The 20,004-nt window shown below is 53.6% G+C and overlaps 8 protein-coding genes across 8 annotated transcripts; 5 read left to right on the top strand and 3 right to left on the bottom strand.

Moving 5' to 3' along the window:
* Nucleotides 1-400: 400 nt before the first annotated feature.
* J4E90_006764 (uncharacterized protein) lies at nucleotides 401-5,027 on the top strand (the record flags this gene model as incomplete). Its single annotated transcript, XM_051436308.1, has 7 exons — nucleotides 401-408; nucleotides 475-2,195; nucleotides 2,247-2,543; nucleotides 2,595-2,656; nucleotides 3,247-3,263; nucleotides 3,335-4,964; nucleotides 5,016-5,027. The coding sequence occupies 7 exons, from the start codon at nucleotides 401-403 to the stop codon at nucleotides 5,025-5,027; spliced, it is 3,747 nt and encodes a 1,248-aa protein (XP_051290102.1).
* Nucleotides 5,028-5,417: 390 nt separating this feature from the next.
* J4E90_006765 (uncharacterized protein) lies at nucleotides 5,418-6,359 on the top strand (the record flags this gene model as incomplete). Its single annotated transcript, XM_051436309.1, has 2 exons — nucleotides 5,418-6,014; nucleotides 6,069-6,359. 2 exons carry the CDS (start codon nucleotides 5,418-5,420, stop codon nucleotides 6,357-6,359), a joined length of 888 nt encoding a protein of 295 aa, XP_051290103.1.
* A 203-nt stretch (nucleotides 6,360-6,562) lies between these two features.
* On the bottom strand, nucleotides 6,563-8,265 carry J4E90_006766 (uncharacterized protein; the record flags this gene model as incomplete). The annotated part of the gene is made up of 4 exons (XM_051436310.1): nucleotides 6,563-7,485; nucleotides 7,533-8,044; nucleotides 8,110-8,136; nucleotides 8,186-8,265. 4 exons carry the CDS (start codon nucleotides 8,263-8,265, stop codon nucleotides 6,563-6,565), a joined length of 1,542 nt encoding a protein of 513 aa, XP_051290104.1.
* Nucleotides 8,266-8,956: 691 nt separating this feature from the next.
* J4E90_006767 (uncharacterized protein) lies at nucleotides 8,957-10,699 on the top strand (the record flags this gene model as incomplete). Its single annotated transcript, XM_051436311.1, has 2 exons — nucleotides 8,957-9,416; nucleotides 9,738-10,699. The coding sequence occupies 2 exons, from the start codon at nucleotides 8,957-8,959 to the stop codon at nucleotides 10,697-10,699; spliced, it is 1,422 nt and encodes a 473-aa protein (XP_051290105.1).
* Nucleotides 10,700-10,890: 191 nt separating this feature from the next.
* Nucleotides 10,891-11,720, bottom strand: J4E90_006768 (uncharacterized protein; the record flags this gene model as incomplete). The annotated part of the gene is made up of 3 exons (XM_051436312.1): nucleotides 10,891-11,174; nucleotides 11,242-11,511; nucleotides 11,579-11,720. 3 exons carry the CDS (start codon nucleotides 11,718-11,720, stop codon nucleotides 10,891-10,893), a joined length of 696 nt encoding a protein of 231 aa, XP_051290106.1.
* A 781-nt stretch (nucleotides 11,721-12,501) lies between these two features.
* PFT1 (Protoheme IX farnesyltransferase, mitochondrial) lies at nucleotides 12,502-14,019 on the bottom strand (the record flags this gene model as incomplete). The annotated part of the gene is made up of 1 exon (XM_051436313.1): nucleotides 12,502-14,019. One exon carries the CDS (start codon nucleotides 14,017-14,019, stop codon nucleotides 12,502-12,504), a length of 1,518 nt encoding a protein of 505 aa, XP_051290107.1.
* A 2,559-nt stretch (nucleotides 14,020-16,578) lies between these two features.
* J4E90_006770 (uncharacterized protein) lies at nucleotides 16,579-18,094 on the top strand (the record flags this gene model as incomplete). Its single annotated transcript, XM_051436314.1, has 2 exons — nucleotides 16,579-17,233; nucleotides 17,850-18,094. 2 exons carry the CDS (start codon nucleotides 16,579-16,581, stop codon nucleotides 18,092-18,094), a joined length of 900 nt encoding a protein of 299 aa, XP_051290108.1.
* Nucleotides 18,095-18,926: 832 nt separating this feature from the next.
* Nucleotides 18,927-19,880, top strand: J4E90_006771 (uncharacterized protein; the record flags this gene model as incomplete). The annotated part of the gene is made up of 1 exon (XM_051436315.1): nucleotides 18,927-19,880. The coding sequence occupies one exon, from the start codon at nucleotides 18,927-18,929 to the stop codon at nucleotides 19,878-19,880; it is 954 nt and encodes a 317-aa protein (XP_051290109.1).
* Between the last annotated feature and the right edge of the window lie 124 nt (nucleotides 19,881-20,004).

A 20,004-nucleotide genomic window follows, 5' to 3' on the forward strand; every position in this document is an offset into this window, starting at 1 on the left:
GTTGGGTAGCGCCCTGGTTAATAATTGGTCGGCAAGCGTGGTACAGATGCGAGTGGCTGCATACTACCACCGGAGAGATCATTGAATTCAAGCCTTCCAATGAATCTTCGGTCCTTTGGGCCTTGCACATTGGACCTTAAATATCTCTAGCCACACGAAGCCCAGCCTCGTGAGCTTTCTCGCACACAGCCCTTGAGTTTCAGCTTTCATCACACTCCTTGACGCTCTCAGATATTGCACTTTCAACTCTGCGTGAATTCTCCTCAACCCATTGCAGTTTCTCAACCATACGGAGGCCGGAAGAGACTGTTACACATGTGCTTCGCGCACAGCCTACCTAGGTAACCGTCTGCAGGGCTGAGCCAGCTTTGGACTCTGCGTAGACACAGCAACCACAACCATGGCAGAGTGAGTGCGATACAACCTTGCTCGAGATGTTGCATGTTTACAATCAAGTCTTAACATATCATCCAGATTCTCTCAGACTTACCTGCCGGATCGACCATCGAAGCTCGCGTTCGGGAAACGTCTTTCTCACAAGTTCAAGCCAAAGAAAGGGAGACCCAAACAGTCGATAACCGAGTCATCTTCCGTCACGCCTAATGCCAGTCATCCTCAAGTTGCACTGCCAGTGTCTTGCGCGCGAGAACCACCTATGGCTGACCACGTGCGCACGCGCCGGATTACGTCACAGCCCGCCCCACGATCGCTTCTGAAGACTCGTCCCCAAACACAACAAAGCGAAGCTGTCCAGCCTGGAAGAAGTCTCAGCATCGCTTCGCTTGTGCTGCCCGAGCCACACCTTGTATACCCAATCTCCGCGCAACCATCTTCGTACGATCCTTTACAGTCGGATGAACAAGGCGACGTGCCCCGGATACATAGGAAGGAACCTCCACAGTTGACAGTGAGAGACGCACTCACCGAGCAGTGGGGGAAGCTGCGACTGCCAAATGTGCCACTCGCACCTGCCGACTTGTCAACGTCTAGTAGTGCAACGAACTTCTCACTTCCCCTCCAATCTTCTACCTCAACCAAGACCGTAGCTGCCAAAGCAGCATGGAACAGAATGGCGGTCTCGAATCCCATCTTGCCGAGCTTTCGAGAGGAGCCGCTTTCACAAACGACACAGCCGGGTGTGAACCGCCCTCGTCAGGGCCAGACACATAGCGAACCCATAATGATCTACGATGACAGTGAACTTGATGCGACTGCAGGCTCGAACCGCCCTGGAGGCAATTTCGAAAACACAAACTTCTTCCAGTCAGGCGGATTATCACGACAGTCGCTGAATCGACGAAGAACTCGAAAGGCGAGGTTTCTACGAATGAGGCCTGACCATCGATGTCAAAGTCCTGATTCATCGAGCAGTGGCTCTGAAGATATGCTAACACCCGATAGCTCGGACAGCTCAGAGAGTTCGGAGTTTGACCTTGCAGCTCGTGTTGCGCAAATCGAGAACCAGAACCTAATCCGAGCCACTAGATGTACACAAGGGTGGGGGATTCCTCGGGGAGATACAGATTACGCAGCTCAGGAAGAGCAAGACCGTCTGTTGGCTGAGCATCTGCAACGGGAAGAGGATGCTACCTATCGAACTACAGCGTCGCGCATTGCGGAAGAGTCTGAACTACCCGCACCTCGAGCTGCGTCTCCTCGGGTACCGTCTCAAAAGAGTGGACGATTGGCCAGTTTGCGGCGGGCCATTACCAACATCGGCACACGAGAGCATCCTATCGATCTAGACCCGGAACCCGACGAGCCTAAAGTTATTATTCCCGAAAGGGCGCGAATCCAAGACTATGTGGCGCTATACGGAGAGCCTATGGATATTGATGGTGTATCGCCTTTCCATCAACACAACGCAAGGCCGGTCGATACACCACAGGCGACGAGCACCTACGTAGATGAGAGGACGCATCTGCGGAGTCGTGATTGCGTCGTCTGTGGCGATAGCGTTCATGTTGTCGACCTACCCTCTCTTGCTGAATGTGATCATCGACCGGAGACGTGTGCGGACTGTTACTCAGGATGGATATCCGCGCAGCTCCAAAGCAGTAGCTGGCGCGAAGCCAAATGTCCAGGAAACAAGTGCAAGACAGTGCTGTCATACCATGAGATCCGGCTATACGCGCAACCGGAGACCTTCCAGCAATACGACACATTCATCGCCCGAGCAGCTTTCAGCGAAGATCGTGAGTCGTAGCAAAAACACTTTTAGGTTTCAAAAGCTGACAATGGCACAGCCAACTTTCGATGGTGTCGAGCGTGTGACTCCGGTCAGATCCACATGAGCGGTGTCGAAGGCAACATCTTTACATGTGTAGCATGTGGACACAAAGTCTGTATCATCCACGAGAACACATGGCATGAAGGTGAAACTTGTGAGGAGTTTGAATATCGATCTTCTGGTCGCAAGGAGCGAGACCAGAGAGCACAAGAAGAAGCGAGTCTTCAAGCGATTGGGAAGCTGACCAAGAAGTGTCCCGGTCCCGGATGTACGTGGAATATTGAGAAGAACGATGGCTGCGACCACATGACGTGTAAGTTTCGCGTTGCTTTCGACTTCACTGATCGTTTGCTGACTTTCATAGGCTCGAAATGCCGCTTTGAGTTTTGCTGGATCTGTCTTTGCAACTACAACAACGTCAGGCGAGTGGGCAACTCGGCCCACACGACGACGTGCAAATACCACACAGGAAGACTGGTGTAGCGGTGATGGCGGAGAATTTCATTGTAGCGAACTTCGTACTTTCGCTAAGTACATGGCGGTCCTGGAAAACTTCTAGCATCATTTAGCATTTTAGGTATTTGCAACGATTACGACGTCATGTCACTCTCTCAGACTTCACGTCGCGACGTCAGGCACTGCAAAATTACATCCGTATAGACCGTAATTGCCAGTAGCGTCCCATGTTGATGTCACGGACTCGGGCCCTACGCGCTCCGATTGGCGCAAATTACCCCTAGCCCTGAGCAACTCCCCGAATTCATACTACTTGTCAACAAACACAAAGACTTCACCGCCGCTTTTTGTGCCATTGGTGATTCGCGCGGTGTACATAGCCTTTATGATCGTGCTGTGACGGCATTTGTACCTTTTTCAGCGGCAGTTCTTCCTCTTCATATCTTGTCATCTTTGCCAAAAATTCGGCTTCATCTTTTTCGCGTCTGAACCCCTTGAAACAGCGCGTCGCCACACCCGCACCTACATTAGCCATGTCAATGCGAGTGACACGGTCGCAGGCCGGCAAGACGCCCCAGTGAGTGAATGCCAGGTCGCGCGTGCATACTGTGCAGACATGTGCATTAGTTGCTGACATGCATAACGCAGAAAGCCTGACCGTCCTGGCTTTGTCGAGACCCCCGGGCGCAGAAAGTCGCAACGCAAATCGCTTGCGTCCGATGTCGACGACGGATACGAATCAACGCCCGAGCCAGAGAACTTCTTGAAGCCCCTCCGATCTGGCGACAGCGATGTGAAGCACGAAGTCGAGGAAAAGAGCAATGGCCATGCCAACGGAAACGGACACGCCAACGGCTACACGAATGGACATACGAATGGAAACGCAAACGGGCGTACAAAGAGCGAAAAGGAGATCGTCGAGCTGGACTACAAGATGGAGGCGGAAAAGTTCTTCTCGCCAAAGGACAAGTCCGGCCTGCACGAGTTCGGAGGCGCCATTGGTATGAGCAGCATGATGATCTGCTTCCCAGCGCTCATGTACTACATGTGGATTGGAGCGACCTTCTACGACGGCAAATTCCCTACACCGACCGCGGGTCAGAGCTACGGCGACTTCTTTGGACACATGTGGTATCTGGTAAAGACCGAGGCGTTCCCGAACAACAAAGCATGGCAGATCTACTGGTTCTTTGGACTCATGCAGATGGCCTTCTACATGCTCATGCCGGGTGTCTACCGCAAGGGCAAGGCTCTGCCTCATCTTGGTGGAAAGCAGTTGGACTACTACTGCTCGGCCATGTGGTCTTTCTACTCCAGCATTGTCATCATGTTGACCCTCCACTTCACTGGTGTCTTCAAGCTGTACACTCTGATTGACGAGTTCGGCCACATCATGAGCGTAGCCATCCTTTCAGGCTTCCTCTGCTCGACAATCGCATACGTTTCAGCTCGCGTCCGCGGCGCTGACCTTCGGATGACTGACAACCCCATTGTCGATTTCTTCCTTGGTGCGGAGCTCAACCCCAGGCTTTTCGGCATTCTGGACTTCAAGATGTTCCTCGAGGTCCGCATTCCGTGGTTCATCCTCTTCTTCCTTTCGCTCGGTACCTGCTTGAAGCAGTACGAACAGTATGGCTACGTATCCATAGAAGCCATCTTCCTGCTCTTTGCCCACTACCTGTATGCCGGCGCCTGCGCAAAGGGAGAGCACCTCATCATCACAACTTGGGACATGTACTACGAGAAACTCGGCTTCATGCTCATCTTCTGGAACATGGCTGGTGTGCCTCTGTCGTACTGCCACTGCACCCTGTTCATCGCCAACCACCACCCATCCGAATACCAACTCCCGACCTGGTTCACAGCCCTCCTCACCCTTGCCTACCTTGGCGTCTACTACATCTGGGACACGACCAACTCGCAGAAGAACCAGTTCCGTCAAGAGGAGCGTGGTGTTGTCGACGAGCGCACTACCTTCCCCTACTTCAAGTACGGACGCATCGCCAACCCCAAGACCATCCAGACATCGCACGGCAACAAGATTCTGGCTGATGGCTGGTACGGCAAGGCGCGTAAGATTCACTACACGTGCGATTTGTTCTTTGCAATCAGCTGGGGTCTTATTACTGGTTTCAGCAGCCCGTTCCCATGGTTCTACTCGGTGTTCTTTGCGGGTATGATCATCCACAGGGCGCTGAGAGATATTGAGAAGTGTCGGGAGAAGTACGGCGAGGCATGGAAGGAGTATGAGAGGCAGGTGCCTTATTTGTTCATTCCGGTAAGTTCAACATATCGCGTCTTGACTGAATCTTCGCTAATATATCTGCAGTACGTGTTTTAAGTACATACCGGACCGTCGCTTTGATCTTTTACCATCTCGCGAGTCTTCGGACACCTTTTGCGCGACGGACCATTTTGTAGTATACCATAGCATTCTTCTCGCATTTCGACGGTCGTGGCTAGGGTGGATAGCATTGTAATGGTTGTAATGGCTGTAATGGCAGTAGTAATGTATGATGTAGCAATTAGCTTGAGCAACAACTGATGTGACACGATGCGCCATCCAAGTGTCTGTCTAGACACGCGAACCCCTACGCCTGCCAAGCCTTGCGTCAGCGTGCGTGCGGGCCAAAAGTTCAGACCCTCACGCCTCGTATCCGCAAAGTGTCCTCCCCTCTCAGCCCAACCCAACAACCCGCCCAAGTCGCCCCCCAGCGCACCACCACCCACCATGGACGCCCTCAAATCCGCCATCCAACCCATAACGCACAACCTGCCCCAACCCATCGCCGACGTCGGCATCTCGCTCCTCGGCCCCAAATGCTACAAGACGCTCATCTACAACGTCGACATCACGGCCACGGAATGCGTCAAACTCGCCATCTCCAAGGGCCTCGGCATCGGCATCATCGGCGCCTCCTCCATCGTCAAGATCCCGCAGCTCCTCAAACTGCTCAACTCGCAGTCCGCCGACGGCCTCTCGTTCCTGTCCTACCTCCTCGAATCAAGCAGCTACCTCATTAGCCTTGCGTACAACGTGCGCCACGGATTCCCGTTTAGCACATATGGCGAGACGGCGCTTATTCTCGTGCAGAATATCGCTATTGCGAGTTTGGTGCTCAAGTACAGTGGACGGGGCGTGGGCGTTGCGGGATGGATTGGGGGGTTGGCGGCGGCGGGCGCGGCGCTGTTTAATGACCAGTGGGTTGATAATGAGAAGTTGAGCTTGTTTCAGGCGACGGCTGGTGTGTTGGGTGTTGCGAGCAAGGTGCCTCAGATTCTGACGGTGTGGAGTGAGGGTGGGACGGGCCAGTTGAGCGCTTTTGCTGTAAGTCTTCGTGTTTCTAGATTACGGGAGATGGTTTACTAATATGGTGACCAGGTCGTCAATTATCTCCTCGGATCCCTATCGCGCATCTTTACGACTCTCCAGGAAGTCGACGACCCGCTCATCCTCTACGGCTTCATCGCTGGCTTCGCCCTCAACGCTATCCTCTTCTGCCAGGTCGTATACTACTGGAACGCGCCCGCGTCCAAGAAGACGGAGTCGAAGAAATTGGAAAAGCCCATCGCGGCTGACAGGAAGGAAATGGCACGTGCCGTCTCCAGTGGTGCTACGCCGTCGTATGCGAATGCCGCGGGCAAGAGTCCAAGCACAAGACGCAGGGGATAAGCTCATTCCACTGTTGCTTCTTTCTTGGGGACGTGGCTGTTGAATTAGTAGTTGTAATACAGACTTCACTTGCGCGACGCCTTGACCATGCTTGGGTGAAGATTACACGTATATTCAATACACTAACATGCTAACATATGCTTAATCGCATGTCTAGAAAAAAACTCCGGGCGTTCTGCTAAATAAGGCTTTTCGATTTCCTATCAAATCTGCTGAGGCGCCGTACTTATAGCATGTGGCGGTGGCATCGGTGGAGCGCCTCTGCTATCCGCCAAATCTCCCGTAGGCGACATCGTCCTCTGCTGGTTTGGTATGATGGTGTTGACCGGAGGCGGTGGCGTAGGTACTGGGGAGAGACCCACTGGCGGGTGGTACCCAGTGTCTGTCAGCCTCCCAGATACTGGGTTGTAAACGCCAGTCCTTGCTTGCAACTCGTAGTTGTCGTCATCTTCTGAAGACGAATAGTCGTAAGTGTCCATTTGACGTTGACGCGCAACATCTACTGCGAAGGGATTCGTAGCTGGCAATTGATTCTGGTACGTGTGCACTTTCGACGTCATAGTGGACCCCATCGTGCCGGTTCGGTAGTTGCTTGATGCTGCTGTATCGCTGCGATCAACGCCATACTGCGATCCTGATTCCTGGCGTCTGCGTTGCGAATTGTGGATCTGTTGGCGGAAGACGTTGCCTGTGTGTTCGCCACTACCTTCAGGCACTGCCGTTGTGGAAGAGTAACCAGACGCCTCTCCGCGTTCCTCGTCCACCGGCTTGGCCATGCGCTGCAGCGGTTGTACATCGTCGTCGACCATGATCGTAGGCTGCGGCGGTGCGCGCGATGCCTGACCCCAGGCTCGGATTGGGTATGCGCGTCCCTTGCGCCATGTCTCGGAGACGGGAGGGAAGTATTGGCGGTAGGAGCCCCAGGACACGAGTATGCCGAGTAGGGCGCCGGACAGGACGTCGAATGGGTGGTGACGAGCATCCATGATACGGGTTCCTGTAATCAAAGCAGCTCCGAGGGCAGGAACCATAACAAGGAATGATCTCCAGACCTCGCCCTTTGCATCGAGGACGTGGAGCTTTCCGGCGAGGTAGATGGAGAGGTAGAAGAGACCGGCGAAGGAGACTGAGGGGCGTTAGTAGATGCTTTATTTGAGCGGTTATGTCGCATACCGCTGCTGTGCCCAGAGGGGAAGCTCTTGAAACCATCTTGCAGGATGTAATTGTCGGTCTGCTTGCAAATGTCGATGGTTTGTAATGCGTATTTCTCAAGGTTGAGCTTGGTTTCATCGACGATGCAGCGGCTGATCAGATCCGGCCGCGGCTTGCCGATGGCGTTCTTCAAGGCTCCTGTGATGGTGAAGGCGGCGCCAATGCTCAGGCCAAGGCCAAGGATGCCACAGTTCAATTCCCACAACCGATCCTTAAATCGATATCTCCCTGATAGGCGCTTGATGCCAGCCCTGCCTGCGGGCATTGTCGTCTGGTGTGAGAAGAGCCCATCGATGACCATGGTGTAGAGTGCGATGACCGCAGCGGGAGCGAGGATAACGTAGACGCATAGCCACGGGACGGGTACGCGCTCATGTTCGGCGAATGGGTAGTGCAGGGTGTAGTTTTCGAGGGCGAAGTGCTGGTGGAAGGGCGGGATCTTGTCGACAATGGTAAAGGTTATCATGAGAACACTATGGCTTTGTTAGCCGGATCGAGCTGGGAAGGAGGTCGTGTGACGCGGAGAGGGTGGGCTTGCAGTATGATGAGGTAGTCGCCAATATATCTGTGCTGGTCAGTTTCTACTACTCTTATGCATGCATAGTCGTACGCACGAGAAGATGACCTTCTTGGGAAGGCGCTTCTTGGAGAAGGGAAGGCGCTCAGGGAGCTGTTTCGAGGTCCAGTCGTCCATGATGCGCTACAGGACCCAGCCAATCGCGGATGCTTCGTTGCTGTCTCAGACTCAATGGCAGTCGACTGCTCTAGTATCGTAGTATTGAACTATGCGAAAGTGTAGGCGTGAATGTTCTCGGGGGTCCGCAAACGACGGCACCAGACATGCGACCCTCCTGGGGGATGGCGCAGGGGCGGAGAGGAGAAGGAAAGGGAAATGCAAGGTCAGCGAGAAGATAAAAGACAGTGGGGTTGGTCAGAATGCAGTGGTTGTCCCCGGGTCAGCAACGCCGTGGGCAGGGAGGATGTGTAGAAGTGCAGGGCCGACTACGCAGCGTCTCCGTGCTCAGCTTGTGGCTGTGAGGATTGAGCTGACGCGCTCCCAGACTTGGCTCAATCCACAACAGCAGGGCTAGCCGCCTCGAGATCAGCGCCAATTCAACTCGGCCTTGGTATGCGGAGCATTATTTCACGTTACGTCGCGATAAGGTTCGTGTGATATGCATGCGGCAGCGTCTCTAGTAGGGCCGGCCGCATGCACGGCAGGCGATGGCATCCGAACCGAGCTGTAAAAGAAATACGGTATGGCAATAATGGGCCTGTTCCATGTGGCGCATCCAGCGGAAGCGGCGATCGCTTAGCGCCATGGCGATCAGCTTATTCTTCCACCGCCTCAGGGTCCGACTCTCTACATCTATTCCTGTATCGCCATGTTTTCCTTATTCGCCAGCGAGAAGCCCCAGCCCAAAGCCGCCGAGGTTGCCATCCAGAGGGTCTCCAACATCACCGCCACCCAGCTGTCCCGCTTCGAGCGCCTTCCCAAGGTCCAGCGCTATGCCATCATAGGCGCTGCCTCTGTTGGCGGACTATCCATCCTGTGGGCTTTGACTTCATCTTCAAAGTCTGCCAGACGGCCTCCGGTTCCTTCTCCCAGGGATTCCCTGCTACCGGATCTGTCTCCCGAGGACGCTGCAGAACTTCCATACCATCCAGCTGCACTGCCCGGAGCCCGCGATGTCGATTCACCCTGGGGTACTATCCGCGTGTATGAGTTCGGCCCCAGAGATGGAGAAAAAGTTTTGCTCATCCATGGCATCTCGACTCCGAGCATTGCCTTGACTGACCTGGCACACAAACTGGTTGGCAGGGGCCGACGTGTCATGCTTTTTGGTGGGTCCTCCTTGCTGTCACTGCTAGTCTTTGCCCCATCACTTTCCTGTTTGCTGTTTCAAAGCCGTGAAACCAAACACCGTCTTCCTGAACATGGAGAAGATGGTTTTTCTGTGCAGCTTCTATGATCGCCACATCTGCATGCCCCACGTTGAACCGGGCGTACGACTGTGTCATGGGGTTCCTTGCTTTACCCGTTTCGGCAAGGGGCCCGCCAGCCCTACCAACGGTGAACCACGTGCACTACAGATGCGATTACCGAACTGCATCGTGGATAGTCCGTGCTATGCTACAAAATAATCATACTAACAATATCAACAGACCTCTTTGGTCGCGGCTACTCTGATGGCCCTAACCCGGACACAACCAACTATGACTCCAGCCTCTTCACCAGCCAGATCTTGCTCGCTCTACAATCTTCGCCCATCCACTGGTCAGTTTTCACCATAGTCGGCTACTCTCTGGGAGGTGCCATCGCCGCAGACTTCACATCGTACTTCCCCTCGCTGGTCCGCGGGCTCGTCCTCGTCGCTCCTAGTGGGCTCATCCGCAAAAACCACATTTCTATTTCCAGCAAAATGCTCTACAACAGCTCATGGATGCCGGAATGGATGGTACGCAAGTTTGTCGCAAGCAAACTATGGACAGGGCGCAAAGTGGTTGAGAGCGACCCTGAAGCAGTCGAGAATGCGGAGACTACCACGACTGCGAGCGAAGGAGACAAGACATATCTGAGCAGCAACCAAATGCTCTTGCCCGGCAACCCGCACTCTACCGTCTCTTCCGTCGTGGATTGGCAGATACAAAACCACAAGGGGTTCGTGCCAGCCTTCATATCGACCATCCGTCATGCGCCCATCCAGAATCAACAAGAGCGCTGGGCCGTCATCCGCGAAAACATCGAGAACCGCGCCGGCCCACTAAAGGAAGTCTGGCTCATCCTCGGCGAAACAGACCCCGTTATCAACGCCGACGAAGTCACCGAGGATGCAAGAGCAGTACTGGGTGAGGAAAACGTCAGGGTCAAGGTACTCGACGGTGTAGGCCACGAAGTCGCCATCGAGCGAGCAGATGACATCGTCAGGGCCGTAAGAAGGGTTGGTAGTAAGCCCGAGGAGGTCAGGGAGCAACAGGAAGTAGCACCTGAGGTGCCTGAAAAGGACCCGAAGCCTGAGAAGCCCGAGAAGGCTGAGAAAGAAAAGAAGGACAAGAAGGAGAAGGAGAAGAAGAGCTCGAGTCGGAGGAAGCACGGAAGCTCGCATGCTGGCTCTAGCGCGAAATAGGACTGAAGCCCAGTATTGAGATGGTTTACGAGGCCAAAGAATGGACAAGAATATATAACAAAAACAATTTCACAACGCTTACACGCGACACAAATTTCTCAACAAAGCTGAAAGTATCTGACGTGAAAGTTTCATTCTCAAGTATATACACGAAATAGAATCCTCCCCTTTCTTCCTCACCCCCAGTACATCTAACCACTCCACACAGCGGGGCCGGGAGGAGTGTAGCTAGTAGGAACCGGGTAGTAAATGTTGAGCTGAATGCCCTTGTCATCCGCCTTGTACGCACCGGGGAAAGCGACTTTGGGTCCCGGCGTTCCACTGCCACCGTTCTCAACCTTCAACTGCGCACACGAGATGTAGAACTGCGCACCGCCGATGGTGGACGCAGAGTGCACAGCAATGTGCTCAACGCGCATGAGGTATTCGCCCGAAGGAAGGGATTTGGGGAGTGTGACGTCGACTTCCTGTTTGCCTATTCGCACACTCATGTCAGCTTTCTATTCCGTACGAGTGCGAGGTAGAGATTAGGGAAGACATACCGTTGCTCGGCCAGTTCATCTGACCACCAGAAAAGGTAGCGCCCTGGCTGAAGATCTTGAACCACACATCGCCGCTTCCATCCCAGGTCGCAGCAGTCTTGCCCTCGGGGACTTTGGCGAGGTAAAATTGAAGGGGACCCGGGTGCGAGATGCTGGATGCGGCTGTGAAGCCGACGGAGTCGCCGGCGTTGACGGTGTAGGTCTTCGAGCCTGTGCCCGGGGCGAGCTCGTAGCAGCGGATGGCGTCGGCGGTTACGTCTGTTGTGGGACCTAGACGGGTGTTAGATGGGTCTTTGGAATGGGAAGTGATGGGATGGGTATGTATTGGGAGGCGTACCGTTGGACTGGTAGTTGGCGGTCTTGCGGACGTATTGCCACAGACCGGTCTTTTGGCCCTTGACGACGAGTTCGGGGAAGGTGTAGTGGGCGCTGGCCGTGCTGGCGACAGCGAGAAGGGTGGTGATGACGGAGCACTTCATGGTTGGTTACTGTGAAGAAGATGTGATGATGGGTATCTTGATGTCTATACGAAGTACCAAACCCCCCTCTATATATACGACCATCTTGCTGGCTTAGTAGTGGAGCCGTCACACATCCAGGTTACGCTATATTGCAGTACTATGCGCCCCAGACTCAGGCGTGTGGTACTTCATTTTTTCGCCGCCTTGCGCACGAGTAGGTCGATAATGTTCCGGCGGGTAAAAGAGATGGTAGGCAATGGGGCGTTGCCGAACCGAGGTGTTGAAACGCGAGACCCAGTACAATTAATTCATGGGAAACATATGGATGTTTAGATGAGGTTAGTGGCGCTAGCATGTAGTCATTGGTCGGCAGGCAGCGTCCCCCTGTCCGGTAGTCGAAACACATGACCCGGTTCCGATATTGCGACAGGCGGCTTTGCCATCCTGGTAGATTGAATGGCGTCTCTAGTTGCACCACAAGCGTACGTTGGATGGAGGCGTCTACTCGAAGCGATGCAGAGTGGCTGCTAGAATATATTGAGCGTGTGGATTGCAGTATCGTGGCGGCATGGAAGGACTTGAAGAAAACCCGGGACGAAGATGCGAAACACTATGGACATGAAGCTTGTTTTCGTTAAATCCGATCGCGACCTTCTAGATGCGTGATAATGACATATGATACAGTGGGGTATGGAAACATGTACCTGTTGATCGAGCGATCGTCAACGGGTGAGCGGGAACGGTGAATGTGCTTGCCTGACAGCGAGCATGCAATGTGGGTCTCCCAGGTACGCCAATCTCAGGCGTTTCGTCTGCTCTCGACGAGGGCCAATTGCTTCTGCTCCTCTGCCTCGAACTCGCCGGCTTCGTAGTACAGATCCTCTTCGTCAATGTCGGCATAGCCGAAAATGCTGCGGTAAATACGTTCTCCAAGTCCCTTCTTCTGGGCCATGGCGAGTACCATGACAATGGGAAGGTGCCAGATGCTAGCCCAGAACAGACCTCTAGCAGTTCCTTTCTGTCCCTCAGCCTTCCAGAACTGCCAGGCTTTGAGTGCCATCCAGCCGTTGACGACGCTACTCGTGGCTACGTAGCTCCAGTCGGTTACGCCGCAGTATGACAGACCGATACAGACAGGAAACATCAGAACAGAGTATCGCAGTGCGACACGTCCATTCATCCCAGGGTTCACCCAGGCTGTCATGCGGTAGCCCGCGTTCTTGTACTCGTCGCGGATGGCCCAGCTCAACGCATTGAAGTGGGGGAACTGCCAGGCGTACAACAACGCAGCGCACAGCCACCCTCCAGCCGAACCCTCACCAAACAGCAGTTCTTCCCAAGTTCCGTCATGGGCGTACTGACTCGCTGCAGCCGTCCAACCCATGAGCGGCGGAATGCCTCCCACGATGGCGCCAACCCAAGTGTTCAGTATGTGCATGCGCTTCATGGGTGTGTACACGGCCGCATAAAGGGCAATGTTGGCGGCGCCAAGGAACGCTGTCGTGGGGTTGACGCCATAGTAGAGGGCGCCGGTACCAAGCACCCCGCACGCGACTGCGAAGATGATGGCGCCTCGTGGGCTGATAAGCTTCCGGACGAGAGGCCGATTGCGCGTACGACTCATCTTGGCATCGTGTGCGGGCTCCATGATCATGTTGAAGGCGTTTGCGGATGCCGAGCACAGCGCAGTGCCGGATGTGAGGAAGAAGAGTGTGAGGGTCGAGAGGGACGGAGTGGCTGTTGCTGCGGGGGCGAGCAGACCTGGTACGGGGTATAGCGAGTATGCGGCCGTTGCACTGAGGACGACGAGGAAGGAGAGGCGCGGTTTCGATAGCGAGAGGTATGTAGTCATCATGCGCTTGAGCGATTGCTGCGGGAGGCTCGAGGATATGTGTGCCAGCTTGGACGACGCATCGTGTGGTATTGGGTATGCCGTCTCTGGGTTTTCTAATGCCTGCTCTTTTGCTTTCTTCCGCCGCCTATGTGGTAACACTTCTTCTGTGCCAGTTGTGCCATCCTCCTTCGCCGCTTGCTGCCCGCCTGCGTTCGCCGATTTGATAGACAGAATCGAGCTCTGTAACTCTGGCCCCGACCTCCAGAATGTGTCCTTTAGTAGTGGGTTCGCCCGGAAGTAGTCCTTGCCGAAAGCAGTACCGCCTCGTCCGGCTACTATGGCGTCGTCTCTATATGACGGATTGAAAGAAAATGGTCTCCGGGACTGCAGCGGCGCTTTTGCGAGTCTGCGCCAACATCGCAGACATAGTGAATTCGCATCCCGCGCTGCAATTGGCCGCGGCAGTATTGGTCGAAAGCTCATGGCGGCATGGGGTTGAGCTCCAGCGGGCAGTCGACTTGAGAGCGATAACTTTTGGATTGCACCTGCCAAGAGCCGAGGCGCGCTAGCCACTCAGACATCCCGCATTTCAACTCCACACTCGTCCCGTCTCCTTCTCAGCCTCACCGCGTCTTGATAAGCCACAATCATCAGTCTTATTCGCGCATCTCACCGGATATCGCAAGACTGCAGAAAACTTGAGTCGTCTGTTCATTTGCAACCATCCGATCAGCCATCAGCCAGTCGGCGTGAAGATCCATCGAGCTGGAGGCAGTAGCGAACAGCTCAACTGCTGGAAAACGCAATGCCTCGGGCGCTTCATGGTATCATTACGCCAAAAAAAAATATGTAGGCAGTGGTCAGCCTAGGGTTCCAGAATCAACTCAACTTTGAAGTAGTTCTGGGATCGGATCGGAGCTTCACACCAGTTTACATTTCAGGACTGTATGACATCGCTCATACCCATCCTAGCCGCATTGATGCCCCCGGTCCGTAGACGCAGTATGGCCCCCACATGTTCAGCTCGGAAGAGGCCAAATACCGCGTAGTCTGCATGGTTCCAGAAACCCATGGACGGTCGTCAGCCTGCAGCAAAGCGGCGAGGCTATGTAATTCGCTGAAGACGAGTTTCCTAGAGGCTGTGTAAGCCACAAGGCTACCTTCTCTGATGTCTTTTGCCAGCGCATCGCTCCTCGCATCCGCTGAACTGTCGTTCGCATCGTCTACTCTCAGATGGATCCTAATTCTGTCGTTGATTCGGCGTTTACCATCGGCGCAAGCGCAGCCCAGCTTTCGCTCGCTCTATTTGGAGTAGTTCAGACACTCAAAAATGCTCCCAATGAGATAGCGGAGATCGGTACGTACTCTACTTCTGTATATGGTGTAAACCGTACTCAAAAGAACTAGCGGATGAGATATCCTTACTCGCGGGTAGCTGGCAGACCCTCGGAGAGATTCTGGATGTCCATCGAAACTTGTGCAAGCCTGCATTACTCAACAACACTCACTCGATCATATCGCGATATGAGCAGGTTGCTGCAGAAATCCGTCTCCTCATCAATGAGCCTCAAAGTCTAGCGGGGCTCAAGTGGCCGCTAAAGAAACCCAAAGCAAAAGGTCTTCTGAAGAAGGTCGAAGGAATCAAGACTGCATTGATCCTAGAAATCAATATTGTTCGACTTGCTAGAGAAGAGGTTAATCGGTCGTAAGCTTGATCGATGATATCTTGTAGACTCTGCAGTCGCTCATGTCACTAGGTATCCCAACTCCGACTCGAGCGGTCAGCCCCAGGGCGCCCCAAGATTGAACCGGTTCCGTAGAATCGTCGAGAGTAGTGTCCAAGCGAACCGGCTCGTTGTAGAGAGCGCACAACAGGAAGATGAAAAACTCGAAGCTGATACACAACATCACACCTCGGCAGAACTAGACATATGGAAAAGTGGCTCTTCCGATACTGCGACATGGCTCTATCATCTTGTCTTTAGCCCCGATGAAGCGAGTTCCTCATCTCCGTTACCACAACCACGTCAGCTTCACCAAGCATTTGTGGCCGATGAAAATGCTGAAACGAACACGAAAAACTGTTACGTACAATCCTCCCAAGCTCCCATACCACCTAAGAGGCGACCTTCGGAGCCTGAAGACAAAGCCCTGATCTTATGGAGCAAACAAACTGAGCCAGGCTTAGTAGCGGATAGACTACTCTCCTCGTGGACCACGCTCTCATCAAGTCAGATTGGCCTCAGCTCGACTCGTCATCACGGCACCGAGGGTGCAGAGGATGATGAATGGAGGGAAAGCATCTTGAACATGGTAGAGGCGGAGGCGGAGAAGGACGACAACTCATCTTTTGGTGAGTGGGAACAAGAGAACGCTCCTGTTGGGTCAGATGACGAAGCATTCCAGAGTGCGGAAGAAGCCAGTACGATCGACACCAATGCACCCCCGTACAACTTCCGCAGCAATACCCAAAAGGCTCGTAAGAGGAGTGCAAAAACCGCTGATCGTTCTGATTCGTGGGCCTATACATACGGGTCGTCACCGGTTTACGGCAAACCCCCGGAGCCCCCCAGGCGAGATACTGGAGAGCCACATGTGTCATTCGGTACATCGCCTACCAGCCGTCCCCGCCGCAACAGATCCAAACAAAGAAGGCCTACCATGACTACCGTGAAACCACCTTTCTTAGAGGCCGATAGCAGGAGGTCTTCATCCCGAGTTCACACTATTCATAGTGATTCGATGGATTCAGCTCACAGTGCGCCCAGTCGCGATTATTTCGACAGTGACCATTACCGAGAGAGAGTCAGACCCGGGTTTTCCAATCCTTTCAGGCGTGGTCACATTCCGCCATCTGTCAGTTATGGGCACACTCCTCCGCCACGGCAGGGATTGTCACACGAGCAACCACCCCCCGAGTACTACCAAGTGCCACCAAGACAAGCATATGCATCCGACTCACACTTGCCATATCCGCGATCTCCTCCGAGTCCTCAACAGGTCGCCGCGCCTGTTCCGCCATCTCCAATACCTGCTCCACAGATGCCTGCTCCACCGTCGCCCGATCCACCGATACCTGATCCACCCGTGGAGATGCAACCCAAGACGTCTGAAAACGAGGCAAGAGAAGATGCGCTTCTCTCCAGGGTAGAGACACTGCTTCAGAAGCGCAACCAGGAACCTCGCGTTGTGTATGAAGACCCGCCGTTCTCGAGACTGGCGAAGGTATTGCAAGAGCGCGAAGTTCAAAGCGAACGGGAACGAGCCAATGCAGCAACTGAAGCGCGCATGAAGCAGATACAGGATGCTCATGAAAAAGACGAGGAGAGAATGAAGCAACTCGAAAGCCTCATAGCAGCTCAATCGGCAGAGCAAAGGCGTATGGAATCTATGTGGGAAATGGAAAGAAGGGCTATCGAAGCAGAAGCTGCAAAGCAAGCTCAAAGCGTGAGGGATCTGGCAGCGAAAGAGATCGCGGCCGCGCAAATGGCCAAAGAAACAGCTCAAACAGCACTCAATGCTGAGAAGCTAGAAACCGAGAGAGAAGCGAGGAAGAGAGCCGATGCCATGTTCAAGGCCGAAAAAGAACGAACGGATGAATTCCACAAATTGCAACTGCAGCGTTACGAAGAGCTACTTCATGAGCTACGAGAGCAGCTGCTGAACTCAGAGCATGAAAGCGATCGGGCTATAAGACGTACCCAAATCGCGGAAGGCAATCGCACCGTGGATGTAACAGAATATGCGACAAGCAAACGAGCCCCGCTTTCGATATCGGCTTCTTCTTCATTTGTAGACAATTTCGCACACTTGGATATGAGGCCCAGTCGGACTAGCTATCACGATCGGCCCCAAAGAAGTTCCGGTCGCCACAGCTTTCGTAGCACAACAGCCTCATTGCATGCTTCGCGTGCTTCATTGGGGGGCACAGGCATTTCCGATGGTACTTCGAAATCTCAGCAGGTGATCATCTTCCCTGCAAAAGCCGACCGACGCTCCCAGAGGATGCACAAGCTGCAAAAATCGTTGACTAGATTTGGGATTGATTCTGATTTTGAAGATCCAGAAGACTTACATCAATTGCACACCAGTCAGCTGGTACAGTATGACTACGACAACACGATTGATCAGACTGTTAGAAGTACCATCTTCTGGGAGGCGTCTGCGCTCAATCTAGGAAGTGAGCTTCTGCTCACTATGAGGCAAGCTGGATGGAGACCATCCTACACTCGCATATCAGGTAAAGATCCGTCCCCGAAGTCACTTGTCATCGTATTGACATTGCCTAGAGAAAGGTCAAACTCACTATCTAGGAAGTCAACCGGTGCATACCTACTTCTTTGATCCCGACTACGAACCGCAGTTTTCTCCATCCGAGACCGCACCAGGCAAGGAATCGATCACTATCCAGAAAGCCCTCGTGGAAGAATATGCGCTGATCGAACTGGGCTTCAAATTCCATACCAACGACACGGGAGTCTATGTTCTCGATGGCAGGTTGACATATGTAAAGAATGCCGCTCACTATCAGTACGACGCTCACGCTAACGGTCCGTAGAATGATATCGAAACTCTGATCGAACGGTCATTCCTGATGCGAGAAAACAACCATCGACGACTACACCGCCAGCTACAGTGGCACTTTGACAAGGATCCGGAGGTACCCTTAAGTGCTTATCCGGTTACGTATGCGCCATCAGTGCACTCCGTACCGTCTGTGTACTCGGGCGAGAACTCCACTATCTGCGACGATACCGACACAGAGACGCGAGACAAAAGAAACCCAAGCTCAGCAGGTTCTGATGCCGATCAATCTGAGATTGGCGATGTCAGTAGATTCCTTGTCCCTCGATCTGCGGTGTCAAGAAGGTCAGCAGCGCTGTCTTCTGCGGCTTCACGGACTTCGAAATCCACTAATCCGTATCGGAAGTATATGAACGCGGCGGAGGATAGCGGGACCGAAAGTGTGCCTAGGTCATCTCGTTCTCCAAGTCACTTCGACTGAGGGCGTATGTGTAGATATCACGTTAGACGCACAAAGGAGTATATAGAAGAGTACCACTGTCTATACAAAAAGAGCGTGCTGCTCCTCACTGCTCTCGTGACTATGTAGCCTTCGGCTCTAACGCAGTTGCAATTATCGTGAATCCATCGTGTAAAAAGAGTCAAACACTGGAATCCGCGTCTATCCTGCATAGTTCGTAAAGTGTGTTCGCGTCGTGAATAGTTGCCCACCTGGTGTTCCGCTAGCCCATGACGCAATCGGCATCCCGAGAATCGGTATCATTCCGAAGCAACACCCAAAACTTCCAAGGTTCGTATCGCAGCATCACGCCTTCTACAAGCCACCTTGACACGTCTGCGCTCTAATTTTTTTGCGCATCCTGTACATGCGCTTCAAGCACTTCCTCGCTCTATCAGACCCACGTCTTTACACCCTCACCAACTTCCGCGTCCGCTCCCATTGGCGCACCATGGCCGCCGCCCCGCCCCCAGATCGCCCGATAAAGCTGCTGATGCTCCATGGCTACACGCAATCAGGATCACTATTCCAAGCCAAGACCGGCGCACTGCGCAAGACATTACAGAAAGCCTTCCCCAAAGGCATCGAACTCGTATATCCTACTGCGCCCATTCGTTTAACACCCGCCGACGAATCGTTCCTCGCGGGAAACACAAGTAAAGATGGCGAGGGTAAAGATACAAAGGATGGAGAGGAGCAGGAAATCGACGCATGGGCTTGGTGGAGGAGAAAAGGCACAGGAGAACCATACACATACGAAGGCATGGAGCAAGGGTTGGAGCGCATCGCAAGCGTGTTGAAAGAACAAGGTCCTTTTGACGGTGTCGTGGGATTCTCACAAGGTGGAGCAGCGGCAGCTATGGTCGCGAGTTTGCTCGAGCCAGGCCGTCGCGCCGCATTTGAGAAGCTGTATCCTGAGGGCGGTATGAGGTTCCCAGAGTCTTTCGAAGAGGACACCGGGTACATGGAGGGCACAATACATCCGCCGCTCAAGTTTGCAGTCAGCTATAGCGGTTTCGCAGCCCGTGGAAAGAACCCTTATCACGCGTTCTATGAGCCTAAGATCAAGACACCGATGCTGCATTTCTTGGGTACGCAGGACGTCGTGGTTGAGGAGGCGCGGAGTCTGGCATTGGTCCAGGCTTGCGAGCACAGCGAGGAGAAGTACGTTGTGTATCACCCCGGGGGTCACTTTCTACCGAGCACGCAGAAAGCTAGTGTGAATGCGTTGATCGGGTTTATCAAGGAAGTTTTGCACGAACAGCAGGGTGGTGGAAAGAAGGAAGAGGAGAGTGTTGAGGATATGGATGTGCCGTTCTAATGTTGAAGGCGGACATATTCAGAGGTCTTGAGAGCGTTGATTTCTACACAGGAGCGAGGCGTTTAGGTAGACTCGCAATAGACAATAGACTAAAAACGGCCGCGAACGTGCAACTCTTAATGCC

This window comes from Alternaria incomplexa, assembly GCF_024043165.1.
Source record: "Alternaria incomplexa strain BMP 0042 chromosome Unknown scaffold_9, whole genome shotgun sequence".
In the NCBI taxonomy this organism is placed as follows: domain Eukaryota; kingdom Fungi; phylum Ascomycota; class Dothideomycetes; order Pleosporales; family Pleosporaceae; genus Alternaria; species Alternaria incomplexa.